Source organism: Sphaeramia orbicularis, chromosome 13, assembly GCF_902148855.1.
Source record: "Sphaeramia orbicularis chromosome 13, fSphaOr1.1, whole genome shotgun sequence".
NCBI classification, from domain to species: Eukaryota; Metazoa; Chordata; class Actinopteri; order Kurtiformes; family Apogonidae; genus Sphaeramia; species Sphaeramia orbicularis.
In genome coordinates this window covers 14,624,354-14,643,573 of record NC_043969.1, presented here as the reverse complement: position 1 = coordinate 14,643,573, position 19,220 = coordinate 14,624,354, and the positions used below count along the sequence as shown (strand labels likewise).

The following is a 19,220-nucleotide window of genomic DNA, read 5'->3' as shown; positions in this document are numbered from 1 at the left end:
CTAAACCTTTGCCAAGTATTTTTCCTTGTAGATCTCAAAGCAAAAGGTCAAAAACTTCAATATATCAGATGTGAGGAGACTCTGATGAGGCCAGTCTGCCTTGGATTTGATGCCTGTGTCTTTCATTAATAGCTTGTCGGGAACTTCGATATAAAGTTGAGATATTTTTTATGCACTAGAATGATTATTCATATGTTTTACTGATCCTTAAAACCCTGTTTTTAAATAGTTTTTGGTTGACTGGCAAAGTAGAATATATTTCAGCTGTAGTTTGTATGTGTATTCATAGGGATCTGAGCACAAACTTCTCTAATTAGTGTTCTGAACTGTTAAAAGTCAGGAAAAAAAATTTAATTGGCTCATGCTTTTTATTAACAGGGTGAGTCATTCATCTGTTGAGTCATCGAATGTTCAAACGAGCCAAAAAAAAATGCCAGCAAGATCTTCACTTTTTCTCTCTTCCTGCTTCTACATACTTTTTGCGCTTGTGACTGTGTTTCTATTTGATAAAAGAACTTTAAGAGTGCACTTTATCGTACTGATGCTACAGCTGCACTATAAAGTAGAGCAGCATGCCATGTGTGAAATGCCAGGGACTTATCTGGATATGCTCTGGAATGTGACAAGGGACTGAGGTGTTAAGTCCAGTGAAGATAGAGGCAATAAGAGAGAGGCATGTGAGGCTGTGCAGGAAAGGAAGCCATATCTACAAAAGACAAAGAGCTACAGGGCCTCATTATTTGGCTTTTACTGTGAAATGAGATCATAACTTCATTAATGCTCCATTTAAAGCTGTTTTTATATTAAAGAGCAAGAGGAGTCAGGGCCATCTGGTGTTTTTTTTACTACAGTACCCAGTCAAGCTGTACTGACACAATGTTTTAAATGGGTTGTATATATAAAGGAGAGGTCCACACTGTGGCAGAAATTAGTGTCTTTGCTTAGTAGTTCCCAAACTTTTGCAGGTTGAGACCCAAAAGAGAAATTCATTGATTCACTGAGGTGAGCCGGGACCCAAATTTACAAAAAGCCATCATGAATTGCTATTGACTGACATTTTTAATGACTTCTCTACTGTCAAAATACTGCTTCCAAAGTCTCTATTTCTGTTATCTTTTTTTTTTTTTTTTGTATCTTTTATATCTCATATATCCCATCTCTTTTGTCTTGTATAGTACAACTGCGGCTTCTCCTCTATATTTCACAAGGATCTTGTGGGGTCAGATTTTCTAAACTCTTCCAGTGAACACTTTTCTTCTGTTTTTAATTTGCAAAATGAATTTGCACATCATATTATTGTGATGTATTTCCTTTTGCAAATTGGCAACCCAATAAAAACAGCTATTTGACCCATTTTGGGCCCTGACCCTAAGTTTGAGAAGTACAGCTCTATATCATCTGGTTCAGTCAATTTCTACCGCAAATGCACTTAAATAAATCTTAATGATGGCAGTCATATGTTTCTGCAACAGCATATCTGTTTGAGTGTAAGAAATAGCAGTGTTAGTTGTTGTTGACTGTATGAGGCGCAGTACAGCACATTATGGGAAAAGCAGAGGCAAAACATTGGTTTTATTTACATCATCTCCTTGCTTACGTATTATATGACATTTTTAGCATGTCTCAGTAGATTTACAGTGGTTGTAATTTGCCTTCTGCCAAAAAGTGCTGAATATGCTCTAAGTTGTTTTGTTAGTGTGGGTAAGTGCTGCAAATCTGTCACAGCACCCGGTAATTAACAGTACATGGATGATTTCTTCATGCCATCTTAACGGAACACACCCATACATGCTTCGTTAACTCGATGTGTCAGAATATTGTCGTGCAAAAGAATGTTCCCTCCCTATGGGGAGTACTGCTGTTCTTTCACATTAATAAAGTGGTTGAGGTTCAGCAAAGACTTGATGCTGTAACCACAATTGTATGTCAGTCTTTAGCACTTTCTCCTCCTGCTTTTCTCAGAACACTGACCTAAGTTGCACTGGAACAGTGGTGAGTCAGGAGGATAAATCAGTTTTAGTGTTTTTAGCAGTTCCTGTTTTTTGTCATTTTGCCAGAGTAAACTGTGTGAACCTACATACAGTTCATTCCTTACAATAATTTGTTTATAGCATGTATAACTACTAATGCAGTGAGATCCTTTTAAATATTAAGATTTGCTTAATCCTACATTCACATTTTTTCCTTGATCCTTTGGAAACCTGTGGTTATGGTTTGTTCCAGGAGCATTTCAGTGTTTGCTCTTTACACAGCAGATGCGTTTTAATATTCTGTATCTACTTGTATGTTTAATAGCAGCTGCCACAACCACAGTAGCTTCAGAAAAGAGCCTTTGATGGTTTTAATGTTGATCCAATGTATTTAAATTAGCTTTTAATCACAGTCAACCACATAATTTAATTAAAATTAAATTAAATTCATTAACTCTTCAGAGTGTTCCCATAGAGAGTTTGTCATCTTTACAGGTTTTCTCCAAGGATACCTCATCAGCCAAAAACTAGCTGGAGTGATTAACAGAACAATGCATGGGTGTGTGAATCCAGTGCAGATTCACAGAGTTTGTCATGTTCTGATGGCTGTTGTTGCTTCACTCTCAGTGTATGCCATTGGGTGTTGTGCAGCAACAAATCCAGAATGCCAGCCATGCAAAATGGTAATGTGATGTCACCAGGGCAGGCCAAGTTATGTGAAGCTGGATGAAATCCTGCTGCAGAAAGAGCTATGGAAAGGGAAGAGGGTGAGCCTTTGACCAAATAGAAGCATAAAAATACTGTATTTAGCAACAGTTGTAAAAGTTGATATTTTATGCAATAGTCCATAAACCAGGGGCCGTTGTTCTTCAGTAAAATATCTTGCACATACAAAGAAAAAAACTTTGCTAAAATATTTAACATTGCCCCAAAAGAACACGTAGAACACAAAAATACCAGATTCAGGCCAGTACAACAGTGTGGCTTCACAAAACCCTAGACATGACAGTTAACGGCAGTCTGATTGTAGATTTGATTCTTTCATGAGACCTCAGCATTGGACACTCATTGACTGTACCACTGCTGCATTCCCAGGTGCATCCTGGATCTAATTCATCATAATCTAGGAAGGGGGCTTTAGAGAGAAGAGGATGAACAATGTTCCCTCTCAGGAGCAAGGTCGAATCTCACAGGTAATTCCAGGCAGTCATTAAGGGTCATGGGAACCACGGTCAGTGCATTCCCATCAATGAGCAGAGCTGTCCGTCATAGGTGCCCACGGAGACCCGGTCAGATCTTTGTAACTGGGGTTGCAGGAAGTGATTTTCTGGAACTACTGCCAAATCTTGATATTATTGGATGTAAAAAGGTTTTGTCACATGATTTTCACTTCTCAAATGCACCATTTTGTCCAGTCAACATTTTCTGCGGCTGCAACGTTAATCAAATTGTAACTGGCACATTAGCCTGTGCAAAAGTCACTGATTTAAAGTGCAGATTTAAGAGAATTTATTAAAACTGCAGAAATCAAAATCAAATTGCGGATGAAGGGGAAAAAGTAAACACAATTTCCGTTCTCTAATATTTTCAAATTAAATGTAATTGATCTGAGAGAGAGGTGATGTGTAAAACATGCAAGATGAAAATTGCTTTTTTGTATATTTTTTGGTGTTTGTTTTCTGTTAGTTTGTCTGTTAGAGTTCATGAACAAACAACTAGACTCAAATTGAAATCACAACCTTGATCAAAGTGCCCACAGTAATCACAGTACGGACGGATCAATGTGACTCAGCCCTACTTTCAGGTTACATTTGATTTGGTCATCAACATGTTGCGATTGTAAACAGATCCAAAATAAACAGGTCGGGCAGACGATCTTACGTGTTTGCCACATCAGCTGCATCAGCTGGTCGAGGTGATAATGATCTGATCCTTGGCACAAACAGTAACGGTGCTTTCAAGATGCTGTGCTTGGGTTGCTCAACGTGACGTATTTATCTTGAGAATGCAGCACGCACAGATAAATTTTGTTGTTTTTAATTTAGCTTTGTGAAAATGTATTAATTTCTTATTATTCAAATTGCAGCAATTAAAAAGGCAGCAATAACTCACGTTTTGACATCTGGAACAGTGAAGATTAATGATCACTGCTTGATTGTCAAAATTGTTATGAATTAATGTTCTGTCTGTCAACTAATGACAAAATTCCATAAGGGTTCTGACACTGACAGCATCTTGATGGGCTTGGATTTTTATAGTTAAAGGGAAAGCACCAGCTCTTCCAGAGGTACTCTAAGTATTTGGTATGATATTTTTCACAATAAATAGGCCTAATGGCAGCATTGCCTCTGCGTGTGTTGGACAGTTTTTAGCTCACCAGCCGATAGGCCATGAGCTATTGTGAAAGCGCTGGGCCTGGCATTGTCTTCCCTGCCGCCACTGTTGTCCTCTATGTTATCAATTTCTTCAAACATCTTCTCTGACAAAACAACTGGTTAGATTTATTTCATATTTTATATGTAGCTTCCTTGGGACAGTGTCTTTGAAGTTTGTTCACAGTTTTGAGAAATTTTGAGTTTTAAATTTTTGCCAATTTGAAATGTTAAACATTTGCCTTTACTTACAATGGTCCATGTTTTGATGGCTTGTAATATGGAAATGGTTAGAGATATCAATATAGTTACTATAGAGCACTGATAGGAAGTCATACATGGACTTTCAAGTAATTTCCCAACGGGGGTGGCACCGTCCCCTTGGGGGCGTTGGGACATTGTGCAATAAGATACATCGTGGCGCTTATTGAGGACACATTCCACAAGTTGTTTCGGAGGGGGAATGGATACGATAAGGAGGATAATTAATGATGGGGTAAGACGGGTGTCACTTATAGAGCACTATACCCCCCCCCCCCGCCAGTCACAACATTTTTGGGGTGAGGTGGGATGGCAGTAGGCTAATGATAACGTAAAGGGCCATTTGTTCAAATGTTTGAGGACCATTGATTTAATTAGTGGAGTTCTCCTCTACTGAAAGTACCACCCACTTCCATTGGGAGATTGATCTCCTGCATCCAGACCACAGGACTCTAACGGAACGGCAGAACCTGACAACCTCACAAATTCAAGTTGTTATTGATTCTTAATAGAACATGCCGGTGAGATACAGGGCCATTGGTCCTATTTTTGTGAATTCAAAACAAGTCAAAAGGGTGACTTCTTCTTTATCTAGCACTTTAACAAGCAGCTCCCTGTCTCTTTTTGTTGTCATTGGCATCAGAGGATCATTGGTCTTTAATTTACAGAGCCTAAGTTTGCTTAAATTATGAGCAGTTTTACTTTCTTATGAAAAGGTCAAAAAAGTTTTTGTCTGAGTCAGGAAAAATGCTAATGAACAATTGTGCTTGTGTCTGTCAACTTAATGGTTTAGCCAGTTTAATATTGGCTTAGGAACAGAAGTGCATGACTGATGAGGACAGTAATTACCTTGTGTGTGAAGTTATTAAAAGTAATTCCTTGATAATGAGGACAGAGAATTAGGGAATACCCCATGCAGAGGTCAGCAGCTAGGTTGACACAGTAAGTTTCTGGAAAGTTGCCTTCTTAAGGTTGGAAACTTGTGCTGTCCAGTCTATCAATTCAGTTCATTATACTGTAGCATCGCATGGTCTTTTGGCCCTATTGAGACCTGTTAAAGAGTGATAATCTGTATTTGGTCAATTAGTGCGTCCACAGAAATAATTAACAGTGTATACTTATGATTACAGTGGGAGCTCCTGTGGTCCCTCATCCTCCTTTTCACTTTCTGTCTGCTGTTGGTTTGGTTTTACTTCTGGTGGGAGGCTCACAACGACTACAATGAGTTTAACTGGTGAGTGATTAACCAAAAACTGTTAAACGCACACACATATGCTTAGTTGTTATGGTATGCTTTCAGCTATAAATATGGTCTTCCCTAAAACATCCCTTTAATCTGTGCTGTATGTTAATCTGATCAGAGACCACCCAGGCCTCCACAGATTTAACTGTTGCATAACAGACATGGCCCTGTGCCATGTGTACTCTACCACTACACATTTATACACTTATAGGCGTGTGAACAAAGAAAATTGGGTCCTGTAACTGTGGTTTGGGCTGTTTTTCATGCTCACACATTACTTCTGGTAGCTGTAATAACACATATCTTTGAACATGTCTATATTTTTTTTTCCAAGGCAGTTCACAGCAATGCAATATAAAACATCTAAAAACAGCGTAAACACTCAATGTAATTCCTATGTAAGAGTCTTAATAATGAAATCATACAAGAAAAGACTACTTACATACTCCAGCAATTTAACAAATGCAGTTCATTAAAATCTTCACAGTCAAACCACTAAATGTAACATGTGGTCACATGCTGTCTATTGCTTTAGATTAGATTATTATTAGAAAGTGTGTTCAGCAGGAAGTGGTGACTGCTTTGTCCTGTAACGTCCTATTCTCTGATGTTTCTCTCCATCTGCTGATCCCCTCCCCCTCTCCTCTCACACTCACAAACCTCTACAATGTCACCTTTACCAATTATTATTATCCATTGCCCTCTATTACCACTTCTCACATCCCTTTCCCATTTTCTGTCATGTTTTTATCCCTTTTTTTGTCTCATTTTTCCTCTTGTTATAATTTTTGCCTTTAATATCTCTTTCCTTATGTTCCTTAACTGTGAATTTATTAATTACTTTTGCTCTAATCTCCACCAAAGTGTACTTATAGCTCCAGTTCAACTAACGTTTTTTATATCGTGGTTTAAAAATACTCATAAGTTTGACACTTGACAAAAAAATCTACAATATCATGCTTCTTCCTCTTTGGGTAATCATAGATAATAACATAAGTGCCCTTATGCATTCTAGTGATTTAGCAGCAGGGAGTGTCCTAGTCCATCTGCAGCATTAATGAATTCAGAAGGGTCTCTGAGCATCTGCACTGAGTGACCCTGCTGTGTCTCTTTGCCCCTAGAATCACTGATAAGGCTTTGAATGTAATCAGTGCTATGGGGCCTAGCTGTCGTGTCAAAACACACTGTTACACACTTGTTTTGCTTTGCAGCTGCGTACAAATGAGACACTCAGCGTTAGAAGTCAGAGTGAAGAGGATGAGTGACTGTATGTCAGAAATTAATATAGAAAACTGTTGCAGTCCACCAGTAATGTCCCATCTAATCCCCAATATAGCAATTATGCGCAGTTACCTGACACTGATGTCCATTTCAACACACACCTCACAGACTTTTCTATCCAGTATTCTCAATATATATATATATATCTTTCAGTTTACCAATCAAAGTGCTAATGATGTTTTAAACAATACAAAACACGTACATATACACGCAGTCATCTTTGTTTCTTGTTAGCGCTGATAAAATATGGATGAGTGCTTAGAAACATTCACTTTCTTGTTCCTACAGGTTCCTCTACAACCGCTATGGGGAATGGAGCGATGGCACCGTTCCCATCTTGGCCACCACCGCCGCGGGTTTCACCTACATTGCATTTTTAACAGTCAGTCCTAAATTGAATATTCATTGTGAGGGTGTTAAACGCCACATTTCCAAAATATTGTCTCAGTAGCCCTGCAGGTGTCGAATTTTTAGTGTGTGTTGCCAAACCACATGGTTTTGACTTGTTAAACAGCAGATTTTTTGAGTGTGTTTGTTTTTGTCTCTTGTCTAGGTTTTAGCACTTTGCCACATTGCAGTTGGACAGCAGTTGAATTTACACTGGCTCCATAAGGTAATGTGCTAAATGTGAGACTGGGAAATTGTGTTTGTGTAAGTGGGTGGAGATAAGTGGGAGTGAGAAAAGAGTGAGTTAGTTTTACATATGCACTTCTTTCTGTACATCTGCCGTTGCCTGGTACTAATTATAGACAGCTGACTTTATCCTGAAGCTTGGTCTCCCAGTGTTATCAGCAACACAGTGAAAGAGGCTGTAGCTATTTTGTGCTCTGTGTATTAAGTATATGTGTATAAGTCTGAAGTGACAGCTTTCTCTTCATGTCTTGTCACAGATAGGAGTTACTGCTGCTCTACTCACTACTATTGTTGGCGTGATATCTGTCAATGAGACATGGGGACAAGAGTGGGACATCATCCCCATCTCCTTGCAGGTCAGTAGACAAACATAGGAAAACCCAAAACCAAAGCCAGTTTTGATGTAGAATATTAACCTGAATGTTGACATATGAAGTTTTGAGGAAGCATATTATTTCTCTGAGGGCTACTGCATTTGCTCTCATGAGAAATCACTTCTCTGTCCACTCTATTATACATATTTTGCACATGAAACATTTTTATCTACATTTGTGTCTCACAAACTCTGTCCAAAGTAAACTCTGACTTGTGCATATCCATGTGGAAAACAGGTTAGAGAACTATGCTGTCATATTTATTTCACTCATGCTTTTCCATTTTATTTGTGTTATACACCGAACGTATCGAAGATAAGTCATGTAGATGTATAGATCAGTGTTTGACCTGCAGTAGATCACTGTCAGCATGGACACGTGGAATATGGACACATTTATTAGTGTTGTGGCGAAATCTCTATAACATAAATAATTCACTTCAACAACCTGAACCAACACTTTTAAGTTAATTTACCAGGGGGTTTGTATCTTTACACCAGACTAAAACCTCTGCATCTGCCATGTCTATTGTTACCTGAGGGTCAGTGGTGTCCACAGTTTAAGAGATAAGATAAGATATGACTTTATTGATCCCACCGTGTGGAAATTACATTGTTTACAGCATTTTTGTGTTGAGGTGTGTACAGAAATATTTCATAAAATGCAGGTTAGAAGAAGATGCAAGTCAGAATGTTTTCTTAAAGATGAAGGGAGGAAATACCTGTTAAGACATCTGTGGGTAGGGATTAAAAGCTAAAAACTTCCACCTTGACTTTGAAATTGAATCAGCATTGGAATTAGAATTTGGATTAGGAATGGATTTTGGATTAGAACCGAATTCCAATTGGAATTGGAACAGAATTCCATTTTGCAACAGAAGTTATATTAAGTTATAGCTACAACTGATCAGTGCCTGCTTACAAAACACACACAGGCATCTGTCCACTTCTCAATTGTCTGTCTTTGTATCTCATCTTGATTCATATGACAGAATATATAGTAATCCATCCATCCAATGACAGCTGTATCATAATTAGAACCTTTAAAATTGTGCAACATATTGCTTGCAATAATAAGAGTAAATGGCATTTATTCAAATGTGCTGAGTTATGTGTAATAATATTCCCTTGTGGAATATTTATTCAATATTCTACTCCATTAATGTGTGGAGCAAAGTGCAAGAATGATCGGGTCTGTTGACTTCTTAGAAGCGTGTAATTAGCGTGTCTCAGTGCGGTTATTCCACCACAAGGAATCTCTCAAGGACTCAAGTGGGTCGACGATTCCACTGACACTGATGCCATTAGAATTAAATGGCTCTACAAATGATAGCTATTATCCCTGAAGGAGTTTGCCACTGTCTTAACGGTTTATAATGTCTGTAATTCTTTGTCTTTTGTAACTCTGTTCTCCTTTGCTCACTGTGACTCTGCTATACCTCCCCTTTCTCATTATTTCTTTTACTCCCTGATCTTTCTGCCATGTCTTTGTGTTTTTCTCTGTCTGTTCTCTCCAATCTGCCTCACATCTCTGTTTCCATCCAGGCCACAGGTCCATTCCTGCACATAGGAGCTCTGGCTACCGTCACTGCACTGTCTTGGATTGTAGCTGGACAGGTGGCACGTGCAGAGAAAACAGGTAAGCATATACAGCTGAAACCGAGAATACGAGTAACTTTTACCTGATGTAATCGTCCGTCTCACACACACATGCACGGAAGAGTGGTGAATGATTAACACTATGTAGACAGAGGCCAGGACCTCCACCCAGGGTGTTGTGATAACGAACATTCCTGCAGGCTCATGTGATGCTTTTGAACCAGGACACTGGATTGTTTTCTCCTTGAATGCAGGACTCTGAATGAGAAGCTCTGTATATGTATTTTACCACTAATTACTGTGATTATATCTGTACTGTAGAGCAGAGTAAGTGCCAATTAAACTTCATATCTCATTTATAGCAGATGGAGTCAGTCTCATAGACTTTATAAAATGTATTCCCAGCTAATAAAAATGTTTTTTTATAAAGGTTTTTTGGTGATGTATGTCATAACCCTTAGATTAATCTCAATCCTTCTTAATTCATGGGCATTTTAAGGCCAGTGAGTTACATAAGAGCTGTCTTTTTGAAGAGTGGCATTCAACTGGACAAGATATTTTTACACATACATTTTCAAATAATAAAGGCTGTATTTCAAGTTTTAGATTCAGGTTTTGAACAATGCTGATGAGGTGAAAAGGTTTAGGTCCAATAACTTAAGGTTCCCTATTATAATGCATCTGAGAGCCTGCATACCAACGAGGACATAAAGGTGTGTGAGAGTATGTATGTGTGTGGGTGAAGTCTGTGAGTCTCCTGTGTGTAACAAGAGATGTCGACTCAACCCCACCCTGGAGCTGACCTTGAAACAAATACACTCCTCTATGTGTGTGTGGTGTGCGTCTGTTTGCGTGTATCCATACTGATGGCCTTCATCACTCACACATAGTTACACTGAGGTTGATGCAGGGGAAAGTGTATCTTCTGGGCCACAGAGGTCAGTGTCTCTGGCTGCTACTCACTACTATAAACAGAACTGAACATTACCCACATTTACTGGAACTACTGAAGCACTCATCTCTTTGCATACTGTCGAGAGTCCTCAGTTGTGCAAATTTGTTCTCCACAGTTTTATTTCCCAAGCTTTTTTCTCCCTCTGCCCCAGTTTTTAAAAATGACAAACTAAGATGACCCATTTCACAGTTCTATAGGCCTTATCTATAAATCGTGACTAAAGTAAATTTCTGCATGAATGACCCTTCTATATCACCATTTCCACATCACCTGATAGGCCCCATGAATAGGTGAAACCAGACATTTGGATCCATGATATCTGATAAATCATAACTTTGTGTTTGTGTCTTAATTTTTTTTTCTACTCTGCAATATATAAGGTACACAAGCCTTTTGTAAATAATTTATTATTCAAAGTGGAATTACACAGCCCAGTCAAAAAAAAAAAGTCCTACACTCAAATATTTAGCCTTTAGCTTTGATTACAGCATGTATTCAACATCCTTTCAATAAGCTTATATAATGTCACATTTATTTCCGTTATGTTTTTTGTACATAACGTTGCTGAACTTAGACCTGACCAACTGTAGCGACCCCAGATGCACCCATCACTCTTGATCAGGGTCATTCTGGACTCATCAGACCACATGACCTTTTCCCTTTGAAAAACAGTCCAATCTTTATGCTCTATATCAAACTGGTGGTTGTTTAAGAAATGACAAATTACTGCATCAATTAAAGAACTTGTTACAGCTGAAACATATTTATCACTTCAGTAATTATCCAATGGAAGGATTTTATTTGCGCATTTGGCGGGCATGTGTATTAGAACAATAAAAACATTCAGTATATCTGAAACATACTGTTGAAAGTTTTTGACCCAAGTAAAATTTATGCAGTTAAGGTCTCATGAATGGATCAAATATTCAGCTTTTTCCTTTTTCTCACAACTACCCTGTAATCCAGTATTTCAGGTGGTGGTGGTGGTGCTGTATCTCAGTGTATTACTGGGACTCTATGTGGTGCCCCTGTATATTACCTCCCCCTGCATCATGGACCCTGAAAACCTCAAACAACGGCCTGATGTCATTGGCCAACGGGGAGCCTCCATGGTGAGTCTGCAGAGTTTTTCTCTGAGAACGTTTGAATCTGTTTGAACACATCTGCTCTGACAAGTTGTATTAATTGTACTTTTACATATGAGACCATACATGGCAGTAAAAAGGCCTTACAGAGAACACTCCTAACCAGCTGTATCAACAACACTTGGCAGTGTCAGTCGGAAACTTTATACTAACATGATTAATTTGTAGATTTTTAATGATCAGATTCACTGCATCTTTTGTTTTCAGCTACACTGTCTCTCACAGATCTGTGTTAAAGAACACTGTGGATGCTATGTATTCACTGAAACTCAACTCCACTTTAGATTCTAATTAATGTGCACTTAAGCTCATGTTTAGATATTTATCTCCACCAAGAATGTTGTGTGATCTCTCTCTGTATGTTTGTCTGATTTTCAGCCAATTAAAGCAACCACTTGTCTGGTTTCCATGCACATACTTTCATCTTTTGACAAGATGACACTTATGCTGCATTTCTAATGTCTACAGTCATGGACATTAGTTCATATTCAGTCATTGTGGGCTCAGTTATCACATTTGAGTGATAAGGATTTGGGTGTTTGAGACAGTATCCCACTCAATGTTACACAACATTTGAAAAAGGAAAAAAAGAGGTTCAGTCCCTGAGTGTTCGCAACACTCACCCACAAGCTCAACTACACAACCTGCTGTCTACGGTATCTGTGTAAGGTGATCGATCCGTACAGCGGAATCTAAAATTAGGAGTGGCTCTGTGAGGCTGTGAAAAACTCCCACTGGAAAAGAAAGAGACTCACATGACTGGACTGTTTCCCAGAAGGACTATATTGATTACAGCTTCATTCCTTCACTGTGGTTCCCAGTGTTTAGCTTTACTCAGAAGGCCTGACAGGAAGTGATGTTTAACCTGTTGACTTGGGATCATAACCTTGAGTTAGAGAGTCAAAAGAACAACCACTGGTTTAATGCAGCATCATTAATACTTGTTATTATTGGTTATATTATAATATTTTTAATAACTGACAAAATCTTGATCTTGTGCTTAATCTGTTTTAATGTTCATTCGATGTTTAATTTCTGAAAATAATATTTGTCAACTCTTTGTGTGTTTCTAGCTCGCTCCAGAAAACACAATGGTGTCCTTCCAACGAGCTTTGGAGATGAACGTCACAGGGCTGGAGGTTGATGTTACCATTAGGTACCTGGACATACACAATGAAGCTACACTGAACAGCATTTCATAACCTGCGATTCTCAATTTAATTTATTTTCATCATGGGAATATAAACTGGCTACACTACATATGGGATGTAAAGGTGAAAAGTCATAGTTATGCTTATTATATTGTGTACATTAACTGATGTTTTGTGTGGAGACATATTAAAATTTGACAAAGAAAATGGCAATTATGCAAATACTGTTTTTATAGAGGAATGGTCTTAGTGACAGGCCTGATACCATAATTACACTGTTGCTTTATCATGGTTATTTAATCTGACTGCAAATAATCATCTCCACTGATTTATATAAAAACAGGAGAATGGAAAAAATATAAATGTTACATTTTAATTTTCAGCTATTTAATATTTGACAGTATGTTCCCGTCTTCTCAAGGTGCTTAACTTTTATTGATCAATCATCATCACTATTCATTTTTCAAACCAGTTAGTCTGTCAGACTGTCTCAGCTACCAGTGGGTGAAGGCGGGGTACACCCTGGACATGTCACCAGTTCATCAGAGGCCCGACATATACAGACATTCACTGTCACACTTATGGGGCATTCAGAATGACCAATTACCCTATTAGTGCAGTGGGAGGAAGATGGCATACCCAGAGGCACGGGGAGAACATGCAAAGTCCACCATTAGGATCGGAGCCCAGGACCCTCTGTGTATTTCTGATTCTATTCTATTTTTAGCCTCATTTAAAAGTATAGTAGCTGGAAATAAACAAAAAAGAGACAATTATAGTGTTTATAGTGCAATTTTTTGTGTTACATTTAATCGTCAACTAAATTTTCATTATCATGACAGCCCTGCTTTGCGCTAACATTATTTGGAAACTGAAAAGCATGTCATGGTGTGGCCCAGGGCTCATGGCTGTTACACTGAACAGACTCGAGCAATGCAGCAGATCAGCAAACAGTACATAGAGGCATGACATCGACAACGTAATGGAAGGTGACAGGCTGAGCTCCGAGACACAGTTAAAGGAAGATAAAGGATGTCGATGGGTGGATACTACAGTGACAGCAGTATATGATGGATAGTGTGTGTGTGTGTGTGTGTGTGTCTGTCTGTTTGTCTGTCTGTTTGTCTGTCTGTCTGTCTGTCTGTCTACTAGTCATTATGTAGAGGTGGAGATTGGTTTTTATTCTGATGCAGGAGGGTGTGATGGTAGGATGAGCATGTGCTCTTCAGTGGGTTTGAAGTTGTTTTTAATGCTCATCTTAATTAGCTGTGGAGTGTTTTTGCTGTATTAGCAACCAGCATGTCTGTGTGTGTATGTGTATGTGAGTGTGAGTGTTTGCTCTATGTTCCCTGTATGAGAGGTGAATGGGTGTGTGATTGGTGCAGGCTGCTGACAGGTGAACTCCTGACTGTACTGAGTAATTAGAGTTGATGACAGCCAGAGCGACACTGAGACTACACTCCCGCAGCAAACACACCACACATACACACACACACACACACACACACACACACAAAACATGCTATTATAGTTCTACACTACATATTTGCTCACTTTTTTTGTTCAAGTACACAAATATGGATTTGAATGGCAAATATGGAGAAAATAGGAGAATGAAACAATAGGAGGGCTTCTTTGTCTTTATTTTTTTCTGTTTGTGAGGGAAATATTTGTTATTCAAATGTAAAATAGCAAGTATTTCATGTTTCAAACTCTTGTCTTACCTCCCCTCTTTTTTCCTTCTATGTTCCTGATTTTCACTATTTTCAATAGTCTAACCACCTACTTTAGCCTCCATACTTACATGACATGGGTTTGTTTTTTACTTTTTGCCTAAGTGTGGGCTCCATTTAACACATCTTTTCATGATCTGTTTAAACATGAAAAAAGAGTTGATTAGAGGAGAAGCCTACTTAACGGTGCTTAGAACATCAGCGCCATGAAATGGCCTAGTAATAAAACCTTTCATAGAATCTGATGAAAGCAGTGATATAATGCTGAAGATTTGGTATTCGTTAATTGTATGTGTTATTTCCTGGTTCCTTTTGTAATCTGTTCACCTAATATTCTCATAAATCATGTCTTCATTTATCATTTATTTCCCCTTTTTCCTTCTCTCTTTTCACATATAATTCACGGTTTTTGTTCATCCAGTATGGATGGAGTGCCTTTCCTGATGCATGACCGCACCCTGCAGAGAACCACAGATGTGGAAAAGGTCTTCCCTGACAGACAGATGGATGACGCCTCATTCTTCAACTGGACAGACCTACAGCAGCTCAACGCAGGGCAGTGGTTTCTCACAGTAGGTCTTATTATTACTTATGGGCGTCTGTGGATTCAGATGTATTATTTTTTTTCTCCTTAGTTTTATTTGGCAATGTAATTGTGTGTAGTGAAGTGTGCTAAAGGCCAAGTGCCTTTTCAATCATGAGTTCATTTTACACACTGTGATACACATTTATCCTTGATGATTTAATTTAGTTTCCTCAAAATTCAGAGACATTAATATTTTAATAATTCACCACTGGCTGCAGTACAGGGCTAGGTCAACAAGTGCTTAAAGCTAATTCACTTTAGAGCAATGTGTGAAATACAAGATGGATGAACCAAGGGAATTGCCTTAAAATCCTGCTGGTTCTTTCCCATTGAATTTTTTTTCTCAAAGTTGCTCTGATTTTAAAAACTGCTTTGACTTCCAGCTTCTGCTTGTAACAAATCTATTTAAATGTGAGATGAAATTCATTGTTACCATATTCCACTTATTCTTTCATGTTACACTCCAGGCACTTCCACTTTATTTTTATGCTACAAAACTGCTGTGGTCATTTCTGTTTTATTCATTTTTCAGTTAACATATTCAACATGCAGTTTGCTCTTTGCCCTCTTTTGCAACTGTGCTTTTTTGTGAAATATCTTCCTCTGAAGCCTAGATTATATTTATGAGATAAGATTGCCGAGCTCTTGGCTGTTATGCCTCTTCTGTGTCAGTTTTTATTTGAGTCTGCATTACTGCCACTGCGCTCCTGGTGCTCATTGTGGTTGTGTTGCGTTCCAAGAAAAACTGTCCACCTATATATGTGGTTATGACGAATCACTGTCATACATTACATGCTTCATATGTCACATTGCACTGTGTCCCGATAACAAGTGAAGCACATAATGGAGGACCTGAATAAACACCATCTTATTATTGTCTCTGAGCCATACAGCAAGAAAACCTTTGCTATTTTTATTTCCCGTAGGTGTTGCCTTTATATAACATATCTGATTAATGATTTTATTTAGAAGATCCATATGGTTTCTCAAAGCATTTTCTTTGCATGCTTCTAAAAAAAGACATGAAATACAATATGTCCTTAATAAACCAAATGAAATCACATTCTGTTCAATATAATATGTGCGTTCTGCCTGAAAACCTCTCCTCTCATGCCTCAGGACGACCCCTTCTGGACAGTGCACACTCTGTTCCCCAAACAGAGGCATCAGATTGCCAACCAGAGTGTGTGCAGCCTGGAGCAGCTTCTAAAACTGGCTTCCTACAATAACAGCACAGTGGTTATCAGGCTGAGGAGACCTCCCCTGGCGCATCCCTGCTTCCACAGCTGGATTAATGACACCCTGCAGACCATGCAGCAATCTGGGATTCAACAAAGCCTGGTATGTGTTGACGCTGAAAGACCCAGAGTCAGTGACGCTGTGTTAGGGCCATTGCATGTAGTGACAAATAATACGAACGAGTCAGTGGGTGATATTCTCTGAGATTAAAGTCTGAAATTTATGTGAAAAAACACTTGTATGTGAGACAGAGAAAAACAAGTACCAAGATTCATAAACTTGGAAGAAAAAACTCCAGAATAGTATTGAATTATAATTTAAGAAATTCTCTAATACCAACCATATTTTTTCTATACAGTGAAATTATTTTTGCTGTTTTAGTGGAAAGAAGATGGATTGAAAACAGTTTAACTTTAACATAGTAATTGTATACTTATATTGTATATTTAGATGTGCCTTGGAAATGTTTACAGTTGCAGTGAAGGTGTGTCACTGTAGTTGCTCTTATTTTTCTTTGTGCAGGTGATTTGGACTCCAGATGACGACAGAATGCAGGTGAAAAAGACGGCACCTGGTCTGATCCAGGCCTCACTGGAGAAACGGAGTCCCCAAAGCCTCCACCAGGACGGCATCAGCAGGCTGGTGCTCCGATACAACCAGGCCAGCGCACAGGAAATCAGGTGGGAGCGCAGTAGCTCACAAAACTGACAGTTACACAGCAAGAGCACACACACACACACACACACACACACACGGATCTATATAGAAAAATGTCTGTGGCTGCTTTCAGAGACTTCTCCCAGAACAACATCAAACTCACCCTGTTCTCTGTCAACGAGCCGTGGCTGTACTCGGTGCTGTGGTGCAGCGGAGTGTCTTCAGTATCGTCGGAGGCTCCACATATCCTCAAAAAGGTGCCTTACCCCATCTGGCTTATGGTAAGCACCTGCTGGGTCATTTCCTCTCCTCTGCACAAATAACGTTGGGCTTTTCTGTTCAGCTAAGCCTGGAAAAGTTAAACGTTGAATCAGTTTGCAACTTAATATTATTTTATAAAACTCTGTTTCAAACGTTGCTCATTCAGGTGTTTGTTGTTATGGTTTTTCTATATTAAGATGCTGATAAATATGTCTGGTTTGTAGCTTACCAGCCAACAGGCCGTAAGCTATTGTCGTCATGCGGCATCCGTCATCACCGTCGTCTGTCGTCGTCATCTGTCGTCCATTACAAAAATTTCAATCGTCTTCTTCTCCAAAATTACAATTCTGATTGACTTCAAACTTGGTATACAGCTTCTTTATGATGATGTCAACAAAAGTTAGTGAAATTATTTGGATCCAGATCTGATTCTGGATTTGGTGCCACTTTGAAAAATGTCCCCATTATAAGCGATAGGAAGTGGATCGATGCAATAACTCAGTAAATATAAATGATATCAAGTTGAAATTTGAATTTTTTTAAAGATCTGATTGGAATATGACCAAAACATGGGCTATTTCTGTAATATAATAAATACACATAACTGGGTGATAATAAATGGCATCTGGATACATTTCCCAAAGCTTTTAATTTGGCCGGTAAGCTACAGGGCCATTGGTCCTATTTTTAACATTAAAATCACAAAAGGTCTGTTTCATAGACATACTTTTCACATCACTGTATTGGCTGAAAGTTACTAAGTAGGTTTACTCCACTACTATACTTAAGTACACATCTTGACAAACCATTACTTCCCTGAAGTATTTTAATTTTATACGAATTGTACTTCTATTCCACTGCATCTATAGACTTTTTACTCTTTGACAGTTATTTCAAATTTAATATCACATGTTACTTTGCGCATAAATGCGCAATATTTTTATTTGATATGATGCTGTACTTTACTAATGATCAACTCTGTAACATCTAAAATTGGTTCGTCATTGATGACCTACAATATTAGAATTCCCTTACGTGCACTAGTTAGTGACACTCAAATGAAGGTTTGTACTTTTGATAATACTTTCCTTATAATACATATGCACTTGTTCTTAACTAACATGTTGAGTTCAGTGTTGAGTTCAGGACCTTGTACACTGTGGTCATTCTACTTTGACTTGTTCTCTGACACATTTACACCACTGTGCTGTAAAGGTATTAACCCTTTCATGCATAGTAGTCACTACAGTGGACAGCTATTCTACAGCTGTTCTTTTGTATATTCATTAATTTTGTTGTTTTAGTTCCATATCAGCCAAAACAGTGGACACTTATACATCATCCCATATACCTCAATTCATACTGTTACTGTAAATTTGCTGTTCTTGATAAACTTGATCTGCAGTGACATGTTTAAGTGTAAAAAATTGCTTGATATTGTTATTAGACTGTAATTAATGGGGATTTTTCTAACAAAAAGGTGTTTTTTGGTTTTATTTTTGCATATTATCTCCATGAAGTGAGTAATAACTAGTATTACAGTATGTTAAAATGTGACAAAACATCAGATTAGCAGCATTAAAAATGTTTTCACACAGTATATCAGTAAATACATGTTTCTTTGCTTCAAAAATTAAATGCATGGTGTCCAGCTGAGTGGACATTTTTGCAATTCCATGAAAAATAACTTCATTCATTATTTTTCAATTGCATTGTTTTTTAATGCCTAAAGAGGAATAAAAACACTCAGGAAAAAAAAAA

General features: G+C 38.3%; 1 protein-coding gene across 4 annotated transcripts in view; it reads left to right on the top strand.

Annotated features, from left to right (window-relative positions):
- The window catches only part of gdpd5b (glycerophosphodiester phosphodiesterase domain containing 5b), a 48,214-nt gene that overhangs the window by 21,848 nt on the left and 7,146 nt on the right, over window positions 1-19,220 (top strand). For all 4 annotated transcript variants that reach the window (XR_003937127.1, XR_003937128.1, XM_030152305.1 and 1 more), the window contains exons 3-13: window positions 5,734-5,837; window positions 7,416-7,509; window positions 7,681-7,740; window positions 8,018-8,116; window positions 9,679-9,772; window positions 11,654-11,799; window positions 12,906-12,988; window positions 15,138-15,288; window positions 16,422-16,643; window positions 17,064-17,221; window positions 17,332-17,479. Coding sequence is in view for 2 of the 4 variants with exons in the window: in XM_030152305.1 (XP_030008165.1) it covers window positions 5,734-5,837; window positions 7,416-7,509; window positions 7,681-7,740; window positions 8,018-8,116; window positions 9,679-9,772; window positions 11,654-11,799; window positions 12,906-12,988; window positions 15,138-15,288; window positions 16,422-16,643; window positions 17,064-17,221; window positions 17,332-17,479 (1,359 nt within the window). In the remaining 2 variants the exon portion in view is untranslated. The remainder of the gene's footprint in view (window positions 1-5,733; window positions 5,838-7,415; window positions 7,510-7,680; window positions 7,741-8,017; window positions 8,117-9,678; window positions 9,773-11,653; window positions 11,800-12,905; window positions 12,989-15,137; window positions 15,289-16,421; window positions 16,644-17,063; window positions 17,222-17,331; window positions 17,480-19,220) is intronic.